The 24,216-nt window shown below is 36.9% G+C and overlaps 2 protein-coding genes across 2 annotated transcripts; one reads left to right on the top strand and one right to left on the bottom strand.

The window, feature by feature from the left end:
* Positions 1-765: 765 nt before the first annotated feature.
* LOC130670520 (uncharacterized) lies at positions 766-1,938 on the top strand. The gene has a single exon (XM_057473933.1). The coding sequence runs from the start codon at positions 766-768 to the stop codon at positions 1,936-1,938; it is 1,173 nt and encodes a 390-aa protein (XP_057329916.1).
* A 3,821-nt stretch (positions 1,939-5,759) lies between these two features.
* On the bottom strand, positions 5,760-7,817 carry LOC130670519 (uncharacterized). Its single transcript, XM_057473932.1, has one exon. The coding sequence runs from the start codon at positions 7,815-7,817 to the stop codon at positions 5,760-5,762; it is 2,058 nt and encodes a 685-aa protein (XP_057329915.1).
* Between the last annotated feature and the right edge of the window lie 16,399 nt (positions 7,818-24,216).

Here is a 24,216-nt window from a genome sequence, read left to right as displayed (position 1 = left end):
CCTAATGTTGATGAAGGTTGTAATAAGTTCTATTTATCCAGCACAAATAAAAAGGAAGCAGATAAAATTATATTGATACCTACCGGAAGTTATGAACTACGTGACATTGAAAAGTATTTGATAAAGGAATTACCTGAGGGTGTAGAGTTGAGTATCGAAGCAAATAACAATGAATTACATAGTGAAATTAAATGTAATCGAATTGTAAATTTCGAACCGAAAGATTCAATCGCATCATTATTGGGATTTGGAAATCGTCGCCTTGCACCGTACCTTATACACAAATCTGATTTACCAATAATAATCCTTAAAATCAACGCACTGCGAGTTAAGTGCAATATTACTAATGGTGCATATATGAATAACCATAAAGTTCACACAGTCCATGAATTTTTCCCAAGTGTTGCACCAGGTTATAAGATCATTGAAGTACCATCTCACATCATTTACTTACCAGTCGCAGTACAGTTAATACATAATCTTCAGCTGCGAATTGTTGATCAAGATGGGAATTTGGTGAATTTTCGTAGTGAAACGATTACAATAAGATTGCATATAAGATCAGTGAAATAATGGGGATTGTATTCGATAAAAAGATTGGCGGCAGCTATAAAAGTGGATCATCATGTCTGAAACCCATCAGTCATCGTGCTCTTGTCAGAGTGCTAACACCCCAAAATGTGGAATTCCTCAAAAGTCTAGGATTAAAATTACGTGGAAGATTGTCAAAATAAGGAAAGTTAATTTGTGCTGCATTATATTACCATGGCGGAAATCTTAGACATTCAGAAACCAATCATCTTTGATGAATCAATTTCTCACTATGAGGTTCATTCACATCTACCTTATGCTTCATCAACATTTAACAATAGTGATGAAATTAGAATCAGTATTCAACATCAGGACTTATGCATTCTACCAAGCAAAAGTTCTTTGCACATTCGCGGAAGATTTGTAAAAGAAGATGGCACCGGCGCAGGTGCAACTATGAACTTAGTCAATATGGCTATTTGTCATATGTTTGAAGAAATACGCTATGAATTAAATGCTGTTGAAATTGATAGATGTAAAAATGTGGGTCTTACAAGTCTCATGAAAAATTATATATCTTTGAGTCTTGGGCAAGTCAATTTAATGGAGAATGCTGGATGGTTGATCAATAATGATAGTAAATTGACTAATGATGATGGATATTTCAACATTTCTATACCACTAAATTACATACTTGGATTTGCCGAAGATTATAATCGTATTATCATGAATGCCAAACATGAATTAATTCTTATACGATCAAATTCTGATGTTAATACATCTATACATACACCTGCTGCCGCTGGTGAGAGGGCTGAAATAGTGAAACTTCTTCTCAATAAGGTAGAATGGAATGTCCCATACGTCACAATGTCAGACAAGCAAAAAATTCAAGCACTCAATTTTATTGCTAATGATCCAGCTATATCAATAAGCTTTCGCACATGGCAATTGTATGAATACCCGCTACTCCCCCGAACAACGAAACATGTTTGGCCAATCACGACTTCGACGCAATTGGAAAAGCCGCGATATGTGATTCTAGGATTTCAAACTGCTAGAAAAAATGATGTAACGAAAAACGCCAGTCAATTCGATCATTGTAATATCAGAGATGTAAAGCTATTTCTCAATTCTCAAAGTTATCCATATGGGAATTTAAATCTAAACATTAGTCGTAATCAGTATGCTTTAATATATGATATGTATACTAATTTTCAAACATCATACTATAATAAAGAATCGAAACCATTATTGACAAAAACTGAATATTTACAAGAAGCACCACTCTATATTATCGACTGTTCAAAGCAAAATGAATCTATTAAATCTGGACCAGTTGATATTCGTCTTGAGTTTGAATCTGATGAACAGTTTCCGAATCGAACATTGAGTATAATCCATTAAGTAGTACTGTAAGAAAATTAACTTAAACATGTATTGTATTATGGAGGAGGAGGAGGAGGAGTAGGAGGGAGATGAAAGAAATAAAACTGACTTTCATTATAATTATTGTTTTTTTATTTATATCATACCTTTCAATATACATTATTATTATTATTATTTTAATTAGTATAAGTAATTTTAAGATCTACATATATATATATAAAGTTTAGATATTAATTTATTTTCGTACATTATCTTTCATGTTGTTGCATGTAGTACAATATTTTCTTAACGGGTAAAGCCATATTCCTGGAATATCATAGCTCGAAGCTGATAGTGGGTTATGTTTGATACAAAATGAATAGTCCATTAATTTTTCATTATACTTTAAATGCCCTGGAAGTACATCCCATACAAATTTAATTTGTGATTTTGCAAAACGTAAAATGAACAAATCATCGAGACATGCAATGTCAGTGACGTCCATTTTCCTTAAATCATTTAATTGGTAAAACAGTTGAACAGACTTTTCGTAGGATTTCCCAACACCCCAATACTTCAAAAACCAGTGCTTGAGTAGTTGTGTTGTACCAAATGCACATGCGAAGTGACCTCTCTTTGTGTGTTTGATACGATGCAAACATCGTGGTTTGTTAAGTTCTTCTAAGCAATCGAGTGAAAAATGTCGCATCAACTGTAGATCAATGATTGGAACGGCAAAATCGATTATCTTTTCAAGTCTTTCCCTCGCCTGTGCTCCTTGGACATAAAAGTAGCGCACTTTTTTTATTAACTCAGCCATTATTGGTTTAAATGAATCATATGGTGTATCGCCTATATCCCACATGATTCCATGTCGATCGCCATTTTCATCTTCACTTTCATGCATAACTGTAGCATTTATGTATTCCATTGGTGGTTGGAATAGCCAATACTAACAATGATACAATCCATTGGTATATTTAGTATTATTTATATCAATAATACACAGCTCCTTTACAACAAATGCACAATTCGGCATTTCAAATCCGACAAAGTCGATTATTAGCTCCATTGTTTTTATTTATTGATCATGCGATTTTGCAACTTTTCCAATTTTCTTATTAGATTTACTATTTCTATTAAGCGATCGATTCTATTGATTGCATCTGGGCATGTAGCTTGAGCTCTAATCCAATCCAAAATGAATGGATGTCGAACAAATAACTCAAAAATTGGTTTACTATACTTAGCCATAAGCACAGATAGGGAACGATCGAGTTAAACACATTTAAACACTAACTTAACACACAAAAACGTATACTGTACTGTACTGACTTCTCGGATAAATCGAGGTTTTATAATACGAATCCCCACTACGATTTTGGTGGAAAAATAGGGGAAAAATAGATAAAAGTGTAAATTTTCAGAAAAATTGACTCATTTGTTTATAACAAAATAAAAGTGAAAGTTGCGGAAGATAAGATAAGGTATACACGTATTAATAAGTAAAAAATGCGTCATTTGTTATAAAAATATCCCCACCCTTCCGCATACCTTAAACTTTAATCTTAAAAACATTTAAACAAAAACAACATACGTCATTTTTCCCACCTAAATTTAAAAAATACCCCCACTCCAACGCCCTCCATATCTTTATTCATGAACCATATCAATCCCATATCCCCACCTCATACTCCAGGCCCCGATCCTACAGCATCAATCTCATATCCCCTCCCCCAATCTCCCTTCCCTCAAGCCCCCAAATCTACTAGGAAAATGCCACAAGCGCCCTCTCTCGGATACCACCCTGGAAGATCAACAGAAAGCGCCACTAGCGCACCCTATCTCAACTGTCGGTGTGAAAAATTCCCCCAAACCCCCACTTATCCATGAGGGTTGTAACGCTGGGGTACGTTATCCTGCACTTAGTGGTGGAAGGGTGCAGTTAGTGGGTCAAAGTTTGCCCCGCTAGCTCTCAATGAAACTCTGACTTACTGAATTTAATTAAATAATGCCTTAGCACTAAATTAATCAACCCGAACTGGCCTTACAATTCTAAACTAATACTAGTACTGAGCCTAAGATTGAGTTCGGAGGTGGAAGTTGTCCTGGATGTCCTTAGACTGGCGTTGGTTGACCCTTGGAAATCTTCTCCTTGGACCTTGATACTGATCCCCAATGTATGGGCTAAGAAGACCCTTAATTGTCTAATGTGGACTTGGGAAAGCACAGGTGAATTCACTCAACACTGGTTTCAGTTATTAGTTTAATTATTTATTGAACTAATAATAAACTAATATGCCACGTCGCACACACGCACACTGGTTACCAATAACGTTACTGTACTTAACGGTACAGGGCTTTCTACTAATTTACTCAAATAACTGCCTTCGGTATAGCAACAGATATGAACTATTATTTATTGCAAACAAATGTAATGTAATAAATACAGGATAATTTACTGAACTAATTACCGCGGACACTAGACGAGTTACTAACAAATATGAGTTAAGAACAAATTAATAAGCAGTAATGACGATCAGCGTACAGGTCATTTACTGCGCGACAATTAGCAATGAATATGAACTACTTGTCTACTCAAAGCTAACGACGAAAAAGCTCGGTTGCCGGTTAACGCGCTCTTTTATAGACAGAACTGCCGCACTGGTCATGTGACAGCTCTGCCCTGATGACAAACGGAGGCGTACGATGCCAACATCGTAACAGGGTATTGCAGATCCCTGTTGTGGGAGGGAAAGCCTCTCTCCTTATCTACTTAATCAACTTAAAATAAATGAAAAAAAAAACAGTTTACATGGTATTGCATGATCAGCGGATAAAAAATATAAGAAATAATTGTTAATTGGTGGTAAATAATCATGAATTAAAGTACGTTATGGAGACAAAATATCTCGGAGTAATAATTGACGATAATCTGACATTTAATCAAAACGCTGAATATGCAAGCAATAAAATTGCTAAAAAAGTAAATATGCTCAGACGGTTGGATAACGTAGTAACTAGCTACTCTAAATGTCAAATATTTAAATCGATTGTATTACCACATTTTGAGTACTGTAGTACAATAATGCTGAACTATTCTGAAAATAAGTTGAATTGCTTACAAAAGCTCCAAAACCGTGCGATGCGGGTTATTTTAAGTGTTAATAAATATACTACTTTAAAAACTATGCTGGAGACTCTAGGTTGGATGTCAGTTAGACAGAAAATAGTTTACAATACATGTTTATTTATCCATGAAGTAAGAAATAAATTATATCCTAATTATTTATATAGTGAATTCGATTTCAATCAAACAAATTATGTAACTAGAAGCATGGCTACACTAAAAATAACGCGAACAAAAACTCTATCGACGGAAAAAACTTTAGTATACAGAGGTTTAAGTTGGTATAATAAATTGCCCTATGAATTGACAAATGAAAACCGAATCAATTTATTTAAACTTAAACTAAAAGACTATATCAAACAAAATGTGGGCTTATTCGATAAAATTAAAAGCACAATGGAACTATGAAAAAGTATAATGAAACTAACGAAAAAGAAATTATAACTGTGATAAAATGTACACCTACAAATTTTTAATGTAAATTTTTAATGTAAATTTCTAATGTAAATTTTTAATGTTAATTTTAGTTGAACTTGTAAATAGCCAGAGGCTAAGAAACAATAAATTATTATTATTATTATTATTATTATTATTATTATTATTATTATTATTATTATTTGAATTGAATTGAATTGAAGTGAGAGTTTGACCCCTTTGTTTGGTGTAGAGCCGAGCACTCAGTTCTTTTGAACCATTGTACTCGGCCCCACTAGGTCAATTCTCGTTGAAATTAAGATTGGGTTGGCAGATTTATGGATTTCGAGAATCGCAGAAATCTGCCCATCCCAACCTCTAATAAGTTAGGCCGAGTATCATCACAGATCCCCAAGATGTCTTTCCTTACATCTTCTAAGGCTCTGCATTGGCTCAGCAGGTGGAGGGGAGTTTCATCCTCTGAATTGCATCTAGGGCATATCGAATCATCGGTGATGCCCATGAGCTTCAGATGCCTCCCGGTAAACCAGTGTCCTGTAACGAGCCCGACAATAATCCTTAATTTGGATCTATCAAGCTCTACTAGACTGGTACCAAGCGACTTCGACGGTCCTTCAATTAGTGCCCTCGTATGTCGCATGCCTCCGGCTTCAAGCCACAGGTCCCAGAACCTGTCACAGGTCCATTGAGCCAAGTGGCTTCTTATAAAGCATAGAGGCACCGGAATTGAACAGACTGGCTCAGGGTCCGTTTTGCAGGCCCCTGTCCTTGCCAATTCATTTGCTATGTTATTCCCTTTGATACCGCTGTGACCCGGTACCCAAATGAGATTGACATAGTTGGTGCTCGCTAGTTTGTTGGCGAGTGTAATGCAGTCCCGTACAAGCCTTGAAGTCACCACGACCGATGTGAGTGCCTTGAGAGCTGCACGGCTGTCACTGCATATGTATATGTGTTTGTTCCTGTGATTTAGCTCTAGAATGTGCTTTACACAGGCCCAGATCGCATATACTTCTGCCTGAAAAATAGAGGCAGTGTGTCCCAGTCTGAGGGATGTCTCAGTTTTGGGTCCACCGCTATAGATTCCTGCACCTGCTCCCTCCACCCTTTTGGACCCGTCCGTAAACCAGACTAGCCCTTGGGGTGATAGGATTTCATTGCTCTCTCCTTCCCATTCCTGCCTGTTTGGAAAGAGGGCTTTGTATTTGTGTCGGAAGTGGTAGCTACGAGCGCCATAGACCCCTCCTTGGGCCAGGACCTCTTCGAGATCTCTGTTCCGTAGGATGGACGCATGTCCCGTCCTAGCCTTCGACCACAACCCAACAAAATGCAGTCTCAAAGCCGTTTTCACAGCCAGAGATTCTACAGTTATATTTGGAGGAACTACATTCAGGAGTGCCCCCATAGCTAGGGTGGGAGTTGTTTTAAGCGCTCCTGTTATGCCTAGCAGAGCAAGTCGGTAGACCTTATTTAATGCCTTGATGTTGACGTCCCTTCGTATTGCGGGCCACCAAATGACAGAGGCAAAGGTTAGTTGGGGTATCAAAATAGCCGTGTAAATCCACTTAACTAGTTTTGGTTTTAGACCCCACGTTGTGCCAAATATCCTTCTACAGGCCCAAAAAGTGGCAGTGGCTTTTTGAGCTTGTTTCCCTATATGGCTTCTCCACGTGAGCTTATTGTCCAGAGTTACTCCAAGGTAGCGTACCTCTGTTGAAAACTTCAGCTCAGTGTCGAAAATTGAAGGCGCAATTAACTTATGCTTCCTCTTTTTGGTGAAGAGCACCATCTCTGTCTTGTTAGGGTTTACCTTCAGAGATCTGTCGGTGCACCAATTCTGTACAAGATCGAGTGCTCTTTGCATTCTCCATCTTATCTCTACTGGGCTACTGCCTCTGATCATCAAAGCAACGTCATCCGCGTAGCCCACTGCGTGTACTCCTAGCTTCTCCAGCCCTACTAGAAGCTCGTTAATGACTAATAGCCACATGAGAGGAGAGGTCACGCCTCCTTGCGGACAGCCTCTTCTAACACGGGCCCGTACCTTAGTGTCACTAAGTTCGGTTGTCACTATTCTCGAGCGAAGCGTATTGTGGGCCCATTCTTTGATAGATTCCTCTATCCCAAAGCGTTCCGCTGCTTCGCAGATGGCTTCGAAGGGTGTATTATCAAACGCCCCTTCAATGTCAATGAATACTCCCAGATCTGATTCCCTCTGCCGAAAGGCCCTCTCGACGTAGCTAACTACTTCATGTAGAGCCTTTTCAACAGATTTACCAGCCTGGTATGCATGCTGTGAGTGATGCACTGGTATTTGACTCAGCGCTTCGTCCCTTATGTATCTATCCACCATCCTTTCCAGGGTTTTTAAAAGGAAGGAAGTTAGACTGATAGGCCTGAAGGATTTCGCCAGGTCATAGCAACTTTTCCCAGGTTTTGGTATAAAGACTACCCTGACCTCACGCCATGCTTTGGGCACATAACTTAGGGCCAGACAGGCCCTAAATATGTGTAGGAGGTGTTTGCGAAGTGATTCTCCACCCTCTTGTAGGAGAGCCGGAAAAATCCCATCCACCCCTGGGCTTTTGTACTTCTCAAAGTTGCCAATTGCCCATTCAATTCTGCTGGGCGTTACCACCCTTGCAGCAGTCCTCCAGTCACCATGTCTGGTAACTGTGAGGTTTCTCTCCTCTTTTTGATTTCCCTCCTGTCCCGTCAATTCCGAGCCAGGGAAGTGTACTTCAAAGAGATGAGCGAGTATTTCTCCGTGGTTTGCTGTTGCCCTCCCGTCCGGGAGAGTCAGACTACCTAGCTTAACTGTAGGGCCCGAAGTGAAGATCCTACGGAGACGGGCCACCAATGGTAAAACCTTAATCTCCCCACAGAACTTTCTCCAGGCCTCAGCTTTGGAGACCTTAATACACTTTTTGTATTGAATCTGGGCTGTTTTATACTTAGCCCAGTTTTGGTCCGATTTCGTTTTTAACGCTTTGTTAAGTAGCTTCCGGGACCAGGAACGGAGCCTGCTCAGCTCTGCATTCCACCATGTCACCCGCTTGCTACATTTCCTAGTTTTCAAAGGGCATGCAATTTCATAGGACTGAACAATGGCCGTTTGCAAATGCTCGACCGCCTGCTCAATCCTACCGGCCGTTCTTAGGGTCCCGCAAGGTTCCTCCAGCCAGTAAGTCTAGCTCTTTCTTATAGATGAGCCAGTCCGTGGCCTTAGGGTTCCTATATGTGCCCCCAGTCCTGCCGTTCCTGCTGCCTTCCAACACAAAGTGAATTCGGCGGTGATCAGAAAGAGAATCTTCTTCGCTCACCCGCCAATTCGTGACAAACTGTGCAATCTTATTAGAGCCCAGCGTGATATCAATCACTTCCTGCCTCCGAGAGGTAACGAAAGTGGGCCTGGATCCCACATTTAGGATCTCTAGGCAGGTGGTGGAAAGGTACTCAAGTAGTGTTGAGCCTCTTTCGTTTATGTCCGAGCTACCCCAAACCGTATGGTGTGCATTTGCATCACAGCCAATCAGGAGTGGTAGCCCTTTGGACCTGCAGTATTCTACCAAGTCAGTGACCTCTTTGGTAGGTACATTGGCATCTTCATATGGAAAATAGACAGAGCCGACGATCAGCTCCGTCCTAGTCCCCTCTATGGAGATTTTCATGGAAGCAACGGCTAGATCCCTGGTGCAAAGCTGGTGCAACTTGAGCGCTGTGTGTTTCTTATTGATAAAGATACAGGCCCTGGGCCCCAGCTCCGCGTCACCATGGATCAAACATCCGTTTCTCCTGTCTATCCCTAAGACTTGGCCCTTGTAGACCCAAGGTTCTTGGATTAGGGATACATCTGTCTGCAACACCGCCAGGTCTCTACTAAGTAATGCAGAGGCCGCTTTGCAGTGTTGCAAGTTTATTTGCGAAAAACTAGTCTGTCCTGCAGTTATAGAATCTGCAGCACTGGTGGTCTTATCGCTTTTGTTATGGGGAGGGAAATAGGAAATAGGAGGGGGAGGGGTGGGGGCTGGTGGGTTAGAGAAGGAAGGGGACAGTTTAGTGCCCATCTTCTTCCTTCTTGTTTGTCTCGGCTATCACCTCTTTCGGTGTGCCGGCAACTGGAGGGTTCCCGCCAGGGCCTGAGCGAGGGTAGCTTGTTTACCCTGCTTAGTCCCTGACAGGCCCTCTTTGGCAACCGCCTTCGCCTTTGTGGGCCTTCCTCTGGATCCAGATCTTGCCGGAGGCAAGGTCTTTTCCCCATCGGAAGTCCCACTCATTATCAAGCGAGGTGGCTTGATGATTGGCCCTACTATCGAGGCCCAAAGCGAGTTGTGACGTTCCCCCTCCCTCTCCCCACCACCGAGGGACCCAGCCGGTTCCTCAGCTGGAGGAGGTGGAGGCGGAACGATCACAATCCTTGGAGGTATGGGAGCAGTCCCAGTTTCCTGAGCAGCGCCAGCCGCTTCAGTCTCCTGGCCCCGCTCCCCTACCTTTGCCTTTGCCTTTTCAGGAGGCACTGCTCCGGACGTGGTCTTCGTTGCCTTCCTAGCAGCCCCTCCCGAAGCACCCCCACTCGCCCCAGCTGCGTTCCCGGATGTGACCTCGTAAAAACGGGCCTTACCAAGACCGAAGTGGGGAGAGTAGTTGCACCCCGAGAGTGCCGCCAGCGACCGCTGGTCCACACCCAGAACAAGGTGGACAGTTTTACCGACCACCCTACGATCCCAGACCCGCCATAATTGAGTGGTGAGCCCAGGATTTTGTCGTGCCAGCCTGTTCAGGATGACCTTAGTATCCTCAGTGGTACTGAGCAGAGTTGCAAGTATTCAGTATTTTTTTTAATGCATTACGTTTTCACTACTAAGTATTATTTAAATTCATAATTGAAAAAAATCAAAATAAAAAATAATTTTTATTTTTACTTGACATATTTGCCATTATTAAGTATCACGTTACTTTTTAATTAGAAAAAATTGAGATACAGATTACTTTTTATTTTTACTTCTTATTGACTCGATTTCTCCGGAGCGAAATTTACTCGGACAAGAATTTTGTTTATATTATTTAAAAAAAAAAAAAACATTATTTTTAATCAAAAATAAGTATAAATAATTTATTTTATCAAAAATAAGAAAAATAGTTGTTATCATAATACGAAATCAACAGACATCTGACGATTTTTCAGATTTTTATAAAAATTGAATTATTTCCTGATTAAAGAAAATGATTTACTCAAAGATGAATGTGATTTTACATAGTATTAAAATTGAGATGTTTTGAATCATTTTTTTCGATCAGCGTTGTGAACAAAATTTAGTTAAAGAATCCCACATGCAAACATTAAAAAAATTTTAAGTGCGAATTTCTTAAATGATATTTAGTGTCATAATTAAATTATTATAAAACTATCAATAGTTGTTAGATCTCTATTGATTTCAGTATCATTTGTTATTCATTAAAAATTACTTATTAATTTAAAAAATTAACGTAACCTTTTTCTTTAGAGGAATTTCTCATGTGTTCAACCCCACTAGCTTTAGCAATTGACAAATTGCAAGCAGACCAATGTTATTACGGATGTCTTTTGCCACAATTAGTATCAGTCCAAAATGACATGAATGATTTATTACTCGGTGAAAAACTCAGGTTCTGTCATACTATAGTTGTAACTACAATTAAGTCTATTGAGCGAAGATTTCAAAATCAGTTTGACTTTTCCTTAGCTGATAATCAAGCTCTTATTGCAGCTATCTCTCACCCACTGTTTAAGGGTCAATGGCTAGCATCTTTTCCTCCGGATGTTCAGAAGCTTGCACATGAAAAATTTTCAGAAACTGTGTCGAAAGAAGCATCGATCGACACTTCTATCGACGTAATTGATAATGGTGATGCCGATAATCAAAAATTAAATTTTGGAAATCGGGGAGCTTTAGTAAGAGAATTTAAAGTTTCGTCATCACAAGGCCAAACCGCTGCAGAAGTTGACTGCTTTTTAAAAAGCTCAAAATTTAGATTTTTCATACTTGATGATTATTCAACTATCCGTCAAGTATTCTTAAAATTTAACACTCCATTACCATCATCGGCTCCAGTGGAACGACTTTTTAGTTACGCAACGATGATGAATTTGCCCAAATATAATCGCCTAAGTGATGAACACTTCGAACAGCGTGTGCTATTTAAAGCTAACTCAACAAAAAGTCATTCATAAAAAAAAATTTTTAATTTGTATTTTCCATTACATGTCAATTAAAATTAAATTTTTTATTTTTACTTAAAATTTTTTTTATTATTAAATACTGGTTATTTTCATTTATGCGCATTTTCAAATACAATTAATTTTTGTATTTTTACTGCAAATAAACTTTAATTGAAAAATACGATGTACTTGTATTTTTAATATTCTCCATTAATAAGTATATTAAATATTGTACTGTCAGTAGTTTTTAATTGCAAATCTCGCAACTCTGGTACTGAGAACTGCCGTCAGCTTCTTAAGTCTAGGGAGTTTTTCATTCTCCAGAGCTTGAAGAACGAGTCCCCCCCCAGCCTTAATAGCCGGAACAGTCCCCAGCAACCACTGTTTGGCCTTGACATCGGCGCAGGTAACCCACAAAGCTCCTTGATCCCACCGGCATCCGTCAAAGCACGGGACGGGCTGTCCTGTAGGGACAGCGTCCAGCGCCTTGACTAACGCCTGTGTGATCAGATCACCCGTCTCCTGGCTCAGCAACGCGTCAGGGTATCCAGAAGGCACAATAGCCACCTTTCTGTCCGCCCTAACTGCGTCGCCGAAACCAGTCGGCTTGTAGGTCACCTTGCCGCGTTTGGTCACTTTTTTCACCTCTGGTGGGGTTTGGTCTTCAGGTCTGGGCCTTTTAGAGCAACCAGTTCCTGTAGAGCCATCCTCCACCGAGGTTGTGTTGATGGGGGAAGAAGCGTCCCCGCTGTTTTGCCCCGAAAATTGTTCCCGTGCGGCCAATTTGGCTTTCCGGGCCCTTTTTTTCGCGGCTCCACTGCGGTTCTTCTTCTTACCTCCATCCGCTGGAGTTCCAGGAGTCCCGGCGTTAGCTGAGCCTCCCGTGCCCTCCACTACGTCCATGTGGACATTAAGAAGATCGGAGTCCTCTTTCGAAGCCTCCAATCCAGAGTTTTGGTTTGAGTTTTTGTTTGTTGTTTCCATTTTTGGTCCCACGAGTAGTCAAGGAAGTATGCGGTCACCGCCGGCAGAGCCTGATTGCACGGCGGAAGGTGCATAGATACAATGGGGTTGCACCTGGTGCCCCAACGTGCATCGTTAGCGACACAGTACCCCTGTGCCATTCAGCCCTCAGCACGATTGCTTACACCTTGGCTTGGGAAGTTGGTCCGCGACATGGCCTTGGTCCCCCTGGGCTGGTTTTTACACCTGCCGGGTTTCCTGTAGCACATGTTAACCAAAGTAGTCGTGGCCTGCCCACAATATCCCTCCCGCTGGAGGTCATCGTGAGCCGCCACTTCCCACCTTGGCCGTCCCCCTATCCGCCACCTGGGGACGCGCCCGGTCGGCCCTCAATCTTGTTGTCCGCTCTCCTTTACGGAGATTAGACAACCCGGGATTATTATTATTATTATTATTATTATTATTATTATTATTATTATTATTATTATTATTATTATTATTATTATTATTTCTTTTTAGTTAAATGCTCAGGGGGTTATCCCCGGTAGTCCGACTCTACCGAGGGCCTCACCTGAGCGCCAAATCGTTACTGCTGCGATGCTTCATCAACAAGATGATCAGCATGCGCAGCAGGCCAAGTTTCGTTGCCTAAGTAGACGGAGGGATCCAAGAATTGCAGCCTTTTGCATCCTCGATGCCAGAAGCTCAACTTGCGCCGAACAAGTTGGTATTCTAGCCAATGCAGATACAAAAGACTGTTTCATCCCTCCTAGGACGCCAACAATGAGGACGACAAGTTTGACACGGTAACCTGGGTAAAGCTTGCCAATTTCGAACAGGAGATCCTGATATATCTCGTGTTTGTGCTCTTCTTTAACCGTGATGTTATACTCAGCAGGAGCTGAAAACTCAATGACATAAATGTCACGAGTGGTTTTATCGAAGAGCACAATATCAGGTTTGTTGTGATCTATTTTCCGCGTTGTTGCGAATGGCACGTTCCAATAAATGCGGCAACGGTCATTCTCAACAACTTGCGGAATATCTCCTGGCAGATAAGGCAGCACTGGTGTTTTGTCGATACCGTGCGTATGTCTAAGGTGGTAGTAGAGTACTCGCAGAGCAGCATTATGACGCTGGATGTATGCACTTCTTGCCAGCACAGGACATGCTGACAAGAGATGCATAAGCGTCTCAGGATGTTGCTTACACACCCTACACGATGTGTCGGGTAGCTGCATCTGGAGTACTTTCGCACGGTATTCGAGGGTATTGATTACACCATCTTGGCAGGCAAAAATATATCCTTCGGTCTCGGACATCAGGCCAGCTGACTTAAGGAAGGAAAACGTCAGCTGGGTGAACAAGCCATGGTCACGCACGTGTTTGAAGAACACGCTGTGCATGGACTTGTCCATGTGTGTACTGAGCAGTTTTTGCTGCTCAGCATTCCTGACGACACTCTTAAATTCCTCCTTAGGGAGTTCAATAAGAGGGTTTACTCTTCCGAGACCGAGGGATTTTGCCGCGTACTTTGCTGCCTTATATAAGAACGCTCCCTTCTGCAGATTCTCATGACTATGAACAATCTGCATAAGGAAGTCGTCCTCATCTGCAGTGAAATTGACAACTTCGTATGTTAAACCCAAAACCAAACGATCGTGTAGACACTCCAAGCTCTGTAGACCTCTCCCTCCGATGTGCCGGGAAAGGTATAATCTGGTGACTGAGGACTTAGGGTGCATGCTCCGATTGATATTCATGACTTTGCGTGTCTTGATATCGAGATCTCTAAGCTCTTTTCGGGTCCATTTAAGGACACCGAAAGAGTAGAGTAGTACTGGGACAGCAAGCATGTTTGTTGCAGAGACTTTGTTTTTCCCGGAAAGTTCTGATGACCAGATTTTCCGGAGTCTCCACCCATACTCGCTGCAGAGAGTCGTTTTGATTTTCGAGACGTCCTGCATAGGACTCCCGTCAATCCCTAGATATTTGTACGACTCTCCGGCGTCAAGATGGTCAATGACGCTCCCATCTACTAACTCGATATCTTCGCGCAAATCAGAGCACTTACCCCTCACCAGATTAACGACCGCGCACTTGTCCAACCCAAAAGCCATGCCGACATCCCGTGTATACTCCCCTACGATATTCAAGGCAGTCTGAAGGTGTTCCTCATCAGGAGCATACACCTTCAGATCATCCATGTAGAGTAAGTGGGTGATCGAATATTTCCGATCAGTTGGTGGGCCCACTGAGTATCCACGGGTACGGCGTAGCGCAACAGATATCGGCAGCAGTGAGATGCAAAACAGCAGCGGGCTCAGGGAATCTCCCTGGAAGACACCTCGCTTGTACTGTACAACTTCGGTCACACGTTTGTCGTTGCCACATGAAATGTGGAACCGTGTTCGCCAAAGTTGCATCGTACGCTGTATGCATCCCACTGTATCGCGATTGACCGCAAGGCATTTGAGCAAAAAGAGAATGAGCTCATGAGATGTTGAGTCGAATGCCTTACGGTAGTCAATCCAGGCCATGGACAGGTTGCGCTGATAGAAGACTGCGTCTTGAATGACACATCGATCTACCAACAGATTCTCTTTGCAACCCGACAGGCCTCTTTTACTGCCACGCTGTTCGTATATCTGCTGCCATACAGGATCTATCTCCTGTAAAATGCGATTGTTCAAGATTTTGGTGAAAATCTTATAAACCGCATTCAAACAGGTGATAGGCCTGTAGTTCTTTGGGTCGGACAAGTCACCTTTCTTAGGGATGAGCACGGTTCGCCCTTCTACAAGCCAGCACGGAATAGGTTTGTTGCCTCTGATAAACGCTGTAAATATCCGGGCCAGATGGCTGTGGGTAGAAGTAAGTTTCTTCCACCAAAATAAGTTAATGCCATCCGGACCCGGAGCAGCCCAGTTCTTACCATTATTCAGAGCCAAACGAACTTCTTCCACGCTGACTTCAGGGCTCTCTTCATCAGCATTGTCGTTTCGGTGGCGGCGACAAAATGCCTCGAAGTCGTTGAGAGCTGGAGTGTCACGATTCACGTCTGGTTGATCACCATACAACTCGGACCAGAAAGCTTCTACTCGCTCGATAGATGGGGGATCGCCAGAAACAGATGTCTTAGGTGTCAGAAAGCGTGAAGGACTCAACCGAAACAAAGAGTTATTGGTAAGCCGCTTCAGCTTTTTCTCTAGTGACTTTTTAGCAGTCACTAGAGCCCGCAACCTGTTAAGGGAACCTTCTTTGATGTTAAGAAGATTCTCCTTATTCAGTGTGTGATGTTGATATCGTAGTCCCGCCGCAATACGGCGGACTTTAGGCGTAAACGCTTTACGAGCATTTACGTACTCAATCACACACTGAATGCGGGAGACATGTTTCCGGAGATCATCAATCTTCAGTGAAAGCTGCCCAATGCGACCTCTCATCTTAGCCTCAGGAGAAGAAGTATTATTTCTTGCCGGAGGTAAGAGTGAGGAAGCAGCATCATAGACAGCTTGATTGATGGTGAGTAGAGTAGAATCCTCCTGAATCCGAGTTGATAGCTCGTGGTTTTCCGTGTCAAGTAGATGTTTTGGGTAGTGTATCTTTTTAGAGATACATACTTGCCGTGTGTCAAAATCATTGTCGGCGTCTTCGGAAGAACGGCGTCTCTCCTGATGTAGCTGTGCTGGAAAAGACAGACGGTGAGATACTCGTCTGTTAGATAACAGTGATCGTCGTGTCCGCCGGAGATGAGAGGCATAATCACGCAGATGTTGATGTGAAAAATGGCTATGGTTAGGGTGCATATCGCTCCAGAGAGCATGCATCCTGGCCATGTAACCTCTCCGCTCCGGTTCACTGTTATTATAGCACATCAGGAGATCGACTCGTAATTCCTCCGTCCACCTAAATGCAGTCCGTTGTTCGCCAGGGTCGTCATCATTCGGAATCTCGGTGCTCCGCCCAGCTAGTGGGTAGCCCTCATCCGAGAAGGGCCGGTTGTGGGGAGCACTTCTGTGTTCAGGATTGTCTTGAACTCAGTTTACTTCACATTGGGGAGTTAACCCAATGCGAAGGTTGTTGTGCGCTTAGTAGGTCAGTAGATGGAGGTCTGACCTATCTAGCCCACGGTGCGCCACGGAGTAATCAAAATCTCCGCTGGCCGCACAACATGCACCGTGGGCTATTTATTATTATTATTATTATTATTATTATTATTATTATTATTATTATTATTATTATTATTATTATTATTATTATTATTATTATTATTATTATTATTATTATTATTATTATTATTATTATTATTATTATTATTATTATTATTATTATTATTATTATTATTATTATTATTATTATTATTATTATTATTATTATTATTATTATTATTATTATTATTATTATTATTATTATTATTATTATTATTATTATTATTATTATTATTATTATTATTATTATTATTATTATTATTATTATTATTATTATTATTATTATTATTATTATTATTATTATTATTATTATTATTATTATTATTATTATTATTATTATTATTATTATTATTATTATTATTATTATTATTATTATTATTATTATTATTATTATTATTATTATTATTATTATTATTATTATTATTATTATTATTATTATTATTATTATTATTATTATTATTATTATTATTATTATTATTATTATTATTATTATTATTATTATTATTATTATTATTATTATTATTATTATTATTATTATTATTATTATTATTATTATTATTATTATTATTATTATTATTATTATTATTATTATTATTATTATTATTATTATTATTATTATTATTATTATTATTATTATTATTATTATTATTATTATTATTATTATTATTATTATTATTATTATTATTATTATTATTATTATTATTATTATTATTATTATTATTATTATTATTATTATTATTATTATTATTATTATTATTATTATTATTATTATTATTATTATTATTATTATTATTATTATTATTATTATTATTATTATTATTATTAATATTAGACAAAACTTTCCATGTTTACTATTATTAACTAACTTTAATTTTTCTACTTTTTTATTTTAATTAATTTTTTATTTTTTCTTGCAGAATAATTTGCCAAGAAACAATATTTGTCAGCCGTCAAAAAAGCACAGAGATGTGCCGGGACCGCTTCTTCAAGTTACTTGAAGAATTTTTGGTAAATTTTATCTTTTTGTGATATGAAATCGAAATGTTAAAATTAATAATTTATGTTTTAATATAAATTTTTATATTTGCAGGTCTACTTCAATATGTCTGACGCGCAGCGTTCAATGGTACGCCCTGCTCGTCATGGTCATCATTTTGCATTGTTCATGGACCGCTGTGAAGCTGCTAATCTTGAATGATGTTTTGACTTCTGTTCAATAAATAAGAAAATTTAACCCATCAATAAAGATGGTATAATTTCCACAATTTATTTTTGAGTTTGTTTTTTTACAATTTTCTTTTATTTTTAGACAAGCCTAGAATTCAAATTTAAATTTCAATTTAAATTACAATTTAAGTATAAATTAATATTTAAATTAAAATTTAAATTAAAACTAAAATGAAAACTAAATTTTTTTTTTTTTTTTTTTTATTTATTTCAAAGTCGCATAAACATCAAAGGTCATGAGCGACTTCAGTAATATACATGAGTTACATTTTACATAATTTAAGAATTAGATTTTGTTGAGCAATTTTTAGTTTTCTTAATAGGTTTAAAACTGTAATTAAGTTGTTTTTGTCATTTAAACATTCAGTCATTTCCGTTGGTAGCTTGATGGTCCTGTCTGTGATGTTTGGACATTCGACTAAAAGATGTTTGATTGTTAGTTTTGATTCACATCATGGGCATTTGTTGGCGGGTGCTCGTGTCATGAGATGGTTGTGTGTCATATTAGTGTGACCAATTCTCAACCGTGTGAAAATTACTTGATTTGGACGGTTGTTGGATGATGGAGGTTCTTCCCATACGTTATTTCTTACATGATGCAGTAAAGATTTGGAGTGTCTCCACATGATTTTCTATTTAGCCCAAATGATGCTCCTAACAGCGTTTTTAAATTCGTTGGTTGTGGCTAGTCGGTCGTTGATTTGGGTACCATCAGTTAGAGCTTTTTTTGCAGCTGCGTCAGCTTTATCGTTTCCGCTCAATCTTTGGTGGGAAGGTAGCCATGCTAAAACCTAAAATTAAAACTGAAACTAAAACTGAAATTAAAATTAAAATAAAAGATTAAAATAAAATTAAAATTAAACTTAAAATTAAAATAAAAAATTAAATTTAAATTAAAACTAACATTGAAACTAAAATTAAAATTATTATTTAAATCAAAATTAAAACTAAAAATAACAATAAAATTAAACTTTAAATTAAAAATAAAACTAAAATTAAAATTAAAATTAAAATTAGAAAAAAATATATAATGAAAATGAAAATTAAAATTAAAACTAAAACTAAAATTAAAAATAAAAATAAAATTAAAATTAAACTTAAAATTAAATTTAAATTAAAACTAATATTAAAACTAAAATTAAAATTATAATTAAAATCAAAATTAAAACTAAAAATGACAATAAAATTTAACTTTAAATTAAAAATAAAACTAAAATTAAAACTAGAACTAAAATTGAAATTAAACTTTAAATTAAAATTGAAACTAAAAATAAAAATTAAATTAAACTTTAAATTAAAAATAAAACTAAAATTAAAACTAAAACTGAAATTAAAATTAAAATTAAAATTAAAAATAAATATATAATGAAGATGAAAATTAAAATTAAACTTAAAATTAAATTTAAATTAAAACTAATATTAAAACTAAAATTAAAATTATAATTAAAATCAAAATTAAAACTAAAAATAACAATAAAATTCAACTTTAAATTAAAAATAAAACTAAAATTAAAACTAAAACTAAAATTGAAATTAAACTTTAAATTAAAATTGAAACTAAAAATCAAAATAAAATTAAACCTTAAATTAAAAATAAAACTAAAATAAAAAATAAAAATAAAATTAAAATTAAACTTAAAATTAAAATAAAAAACTATATTAAAATTAAAACTAAGATTAAAATTATAATTAAAATCAAAATTAAAATTAAAACGAAAATTAAAACCAAAATTAAAACTAAAAATTAAACTTTAAATTAAAATTAAAATTAACTAATAACCACCCTACATTATTTGACCGGCTATACACTGCCTTCAAGTAGCTAACTCCCTCCACTGTAGCCAACATAACCCGGCCATGACTTGGAAATCTTGAGTAGGAATAACTACTTATAAAAATGTGAACCGGGCCAGGCATTAATGTCCCTGACTGTACTTTCATAAAGTGGATGAGAGTTAAAAATTCAAAACTCAGGCATTAATGCTCACGTCTGTAGGTACACATATAATTGGTTTCATAGCCATTGAGGCCCTATATCAGTACGGCTAAGTTTCATTTCATCCATATATTCTCAAAATTGACTGTCGGTATAAAATCACCCGCCGATATCAAAAAGTTCAGTCGGTAATAGAGAAAGTATGAAAATTAGAGAACACTGTAAAAATTTAATCAAAAAAAGAAAATTTGATTTTGACAGTAAGGTTTATCAAGTAAAGTTCAATAAATTGAAATAATTATAAACATTCTGTAGACAGAAAAGAGAAAATGATATATTGTATTATACCTCCCGAATATCAATAAACGAAAGCAAAATAATTTTAATATTTATATTTTTCGAATTAATTTTCAATTGTATAGTTTTCTTATATTGATTAAATTTCATAGAGCTTAGCTGTTTAGATTTTGATTATAAAATTATATGATGCCAAACAAAAATTTAGATTTATTTTTTTTATTTACCAGCTTTTATCTTATAATATTCATTTAGGAAAAAAATTTTTTATAACGTGTATGCTACAGTCGTTGACATTAAAAGGGTGGATGTCAAAATCCCACACAGACAAAATCCCACATCGCCAAAATCCCACATAGCCAAAATCCCACATAGTCAAAATCCCACATAGCCAAAATCCCACATAGTCAAAATCCCACATAGCCAAAATCCCACATAGCCAAAATCCCACATAGTCAAAATCCCAAATCGCCAAAATCCCACACAGCCAAAATCCCACATAGCCAAAATCCCACATCGCCAAAATCCCACATAGCCAAAATCCCACATAGTCAAAATCCCACATACCCAAAATCCCACATACCCAAATTCACACACAAACAGAAACAGTTGGTTTCTTATGCCAACAATATCAAATGTTAAAAAAAAATATGGGTGTCGGTTGACCCTGCGGGCAAGCCCCAAAACTTCCCGCTGTTTTCGAGCTCAAAGAGCTTGAAAACATCACTGTGAATATATTTTCGAGCTCCTCGAGCTTGAAAATGCTATTACATGGAATCATTTTTTTATGAGCTTTTCAAGCTCTAACAGAATATGTTTTATGCTAGAGTTTGAAAAGTCAACCATCGAAAATCATTAATGACGAAGCGGCTTTTAAATTTTTATTATCGATTATGTTCTCTGAAATAAATGTGTTGAGGCAGAAATCAATGTCAGTGATCAAAATCAAGATTTGAATGAGTTTTGACTTAGATCAGAGCAATAATACATGGAATATCCGAGAAGAACATTAAAGACTGGGTTTTTAAATTTTTTGCTGACAATATATTTAAAACTAAGGAACAAGTTACATGACATTATCTGATGATCGGAAAAGACTATAAAGAGTAAGAGTTGGTATGATTTCAAACACATTTTAGCACATTATATTTTGGTTTATCTGGAAAAAATAACATAAATGTTATTTTTTTAACTTTTTAGCGCCAATATCTTTTGAACTAATCAACCGATTTTGACGATTCAGGTGGCAATCGGTGCGTTTTCTTGAATTCTAGAGCTGATTGAATTTTGAAATTGATCGAATAAGTCACTTCAAAGAGAATCGAAAAAAACGGTTTTTTATCATTTCTTTTTTTAACGATATCTCTCGAATAAATTAACCGATTGAGATAGTTGAGGTGGCATTCGACGCGGCTTATAAAGTTCTAGAGCTGATTAGATTTTGAAGTCGATCGTTCAAGTCATTTCTGAGAAATCACTAAAAAACTAAAAAAAAAAGTTTTTTTTTTCGTAATTCGTCAATATTTTCGAGTCTGCTTGATCAAATGATCTGGAATTTTCAGGAAAGTTGAGGGCCAACAAGCTCTTTCGATTGCCACCTCAACCATCCAAATCGATTCATTAATTAAAAAGTTACAAAGAGTTTACACACACACACACACACGCGCACACACGCAAACACACACACACACACACACACGCGCGCGCACACACACCCGCAAACACACACACACACACACACATATACATACATACATGCACTCGGACATCATTCTGAAAATAGTTAAAATAGCTTCCTAGGACCTCAAAACGTCGACATCTGATGAAAACTCGACTTTCGAAAATCGGGGTGAAAACAATAACTTCCCGATTTCTAAAATCGATTTTCTTAGAGGGAAGTTAAAAAAATAGAAAAATAAAAAATCATTTTTCAGAAAACGACATTATAATTCTTTCGTGAAACCAATTAGATATTTTGGTTAATCCTGTCAAATACAATATGTGTGTTTTATTAACAAAGTAATTTAGACATCTTCTGTTAGATTTTATTCTGGATCTCTGCCACTTCATATATTTCTAATTTAAATATTTATTAATATGGCTAAAACTATCTAACACTAGAGCTTTTCAAAAATTTTATTCATAATATGATTATAAAAAGGATTAAGACTATATTAGCTACGACATTTTTACGTCCAATCGCAATTCAGATATTCAAAATGGAAAGCTTAGATCTTTCCAAATCAAACTTGATCCGATTTTCTAGGTGTGGACAAATGTGGATTTTTTTATATCTTTCTATTCTAAATTAGATCTATAAAAACATACTTTTAATCATTCATGCAATATAAATGCTATCTTAGCACACGTTCTTTTGTTCGTAAAATAGCTGTTTGCCCATTCAACTGTTTCCACGATATTTGTGTGCGTTATACGATTATTTGCGTGCGACAAGTAAATTTGAGTGTGACAAGTAAACTTGTAGCACGCAAATTTACTTCTATCCGCATGCAGATTATTGTTTAACCCACAAAAATGTTGTGGCAACAGTTGAATCAGCAAAAAACTACTTGGGGAACAAAACCGCGAGCACTAAAATAAAAATCATATCGCATAAATAATAAAAAAAAGTATGTTCAATTCGTGTGGTTGTGTTCACTTCACTCTCGTGGGCAATCGATAACTTACCTTACTAGTTGTACAATATACTATTTCTCAATTAGAGTTGGGACTGAATTCGATATACTTACGACTGTCAGGTGGGATTCGCGCAGGAAGTAATGAATTTGTCTGATCATATATATTTATATATTCATCATATAAGATTATATTTATTCATCATATATGAATAGATCCAAAAATTATTCAGATTCGATCATATTAAATTATATATACTAATGGAAAAATTTAAAGGATCAAAAGAAAATTCCAAATTGTTGGGCGATCTTCAATAGGCCCTAACTTTGAGAGAAATGGTCGTACAAGAAATAAAAAAAAAGGAAATTGTAGCTCCAGTGTCTACTTTTTCGATTAGAACTTCAAAATTTTTTAACGTTAGCGGTTTTAGAGTAATCTTAGAAAAACCAGCGACAAAAAAATTTTCAAATTTTTTTAATTTTTGTTTTTTGGTCTTTGGGCGTGGAAAAATGTTTTTTTGCTTAACCACTATGAGGATCGGATATCTTCATTATTCAGCTTTAATTTCTTTTTTTATGGATCTTGATACGTTCACTTCTCGCTGAGATATCGATCTTCAAATGGAAAAAGATCCTTTTGTCAATTTGACAAACTTACAAAAAATTGACTTTTAATGGTTTTTAAGCCGATCAACCGCTAGTTTAAAATTATTTATGGAAAGGTTAATGTTACCCGGCACTTTAACAGCTTAATGTGGTCCCAAAAGCTATGTGAATTTAAAAATCAATCCATTGAACTGTTTCTCCGGACCGATTGCTCAAAATTTTATAAAAGAATTAAAGGCACAAGTTTTGTTCCTTAAATCGCGTAATCATCATCAAAATAAAAAAATTAATTTTTTTTCGGTTTTTTCACATGCTTACGTTTGTTATTCAGTAAATATAAAGTAAAGAGAAAAAAAAATAAAATTTCTGAAAAATTTCGAAAAAGAAAAAAATTTCTGCTTTTTTATTTTTTTTTTTATTTTTCTGAAATTCTTTTTTTCTTTTTCATAAGTATTCAAAAAAAATGTTGAAATATTTAATAATGAATATTATGAGTTATTTGGTAAGAATGAAATAAATTGTTACTTTATATTTTTAATCACCAATATCTTTTAAAATAGATCGATCATAGAGTACCCTCAGCGCAATGGCGCTTGAGGTGAGCAATTATGAACCGATCCTCACGGTCAAGGTGGCATTCGATGCACTTTTTTAGCGACTAACGTTGAAAAAGAACT

This window comes from Microplitis mediator, chromosome 6, assembly GCF_029852145.1.
Source record: "Microplitis mediator isolate UGA2020A chromosome 6, iyMicMedi2.1, whole genome shotgun sequence".
In the NCBI taxonomy this organism is placed as follows: Eukaryota; Metazoa; Arthropoda; class Insecta; order Hymenoptera; family Braconidae; genus Microplitis; species Microplitis mediator.
This window is presented reverse-complemented; position numbering and strand designations above follow the sequence as displayed.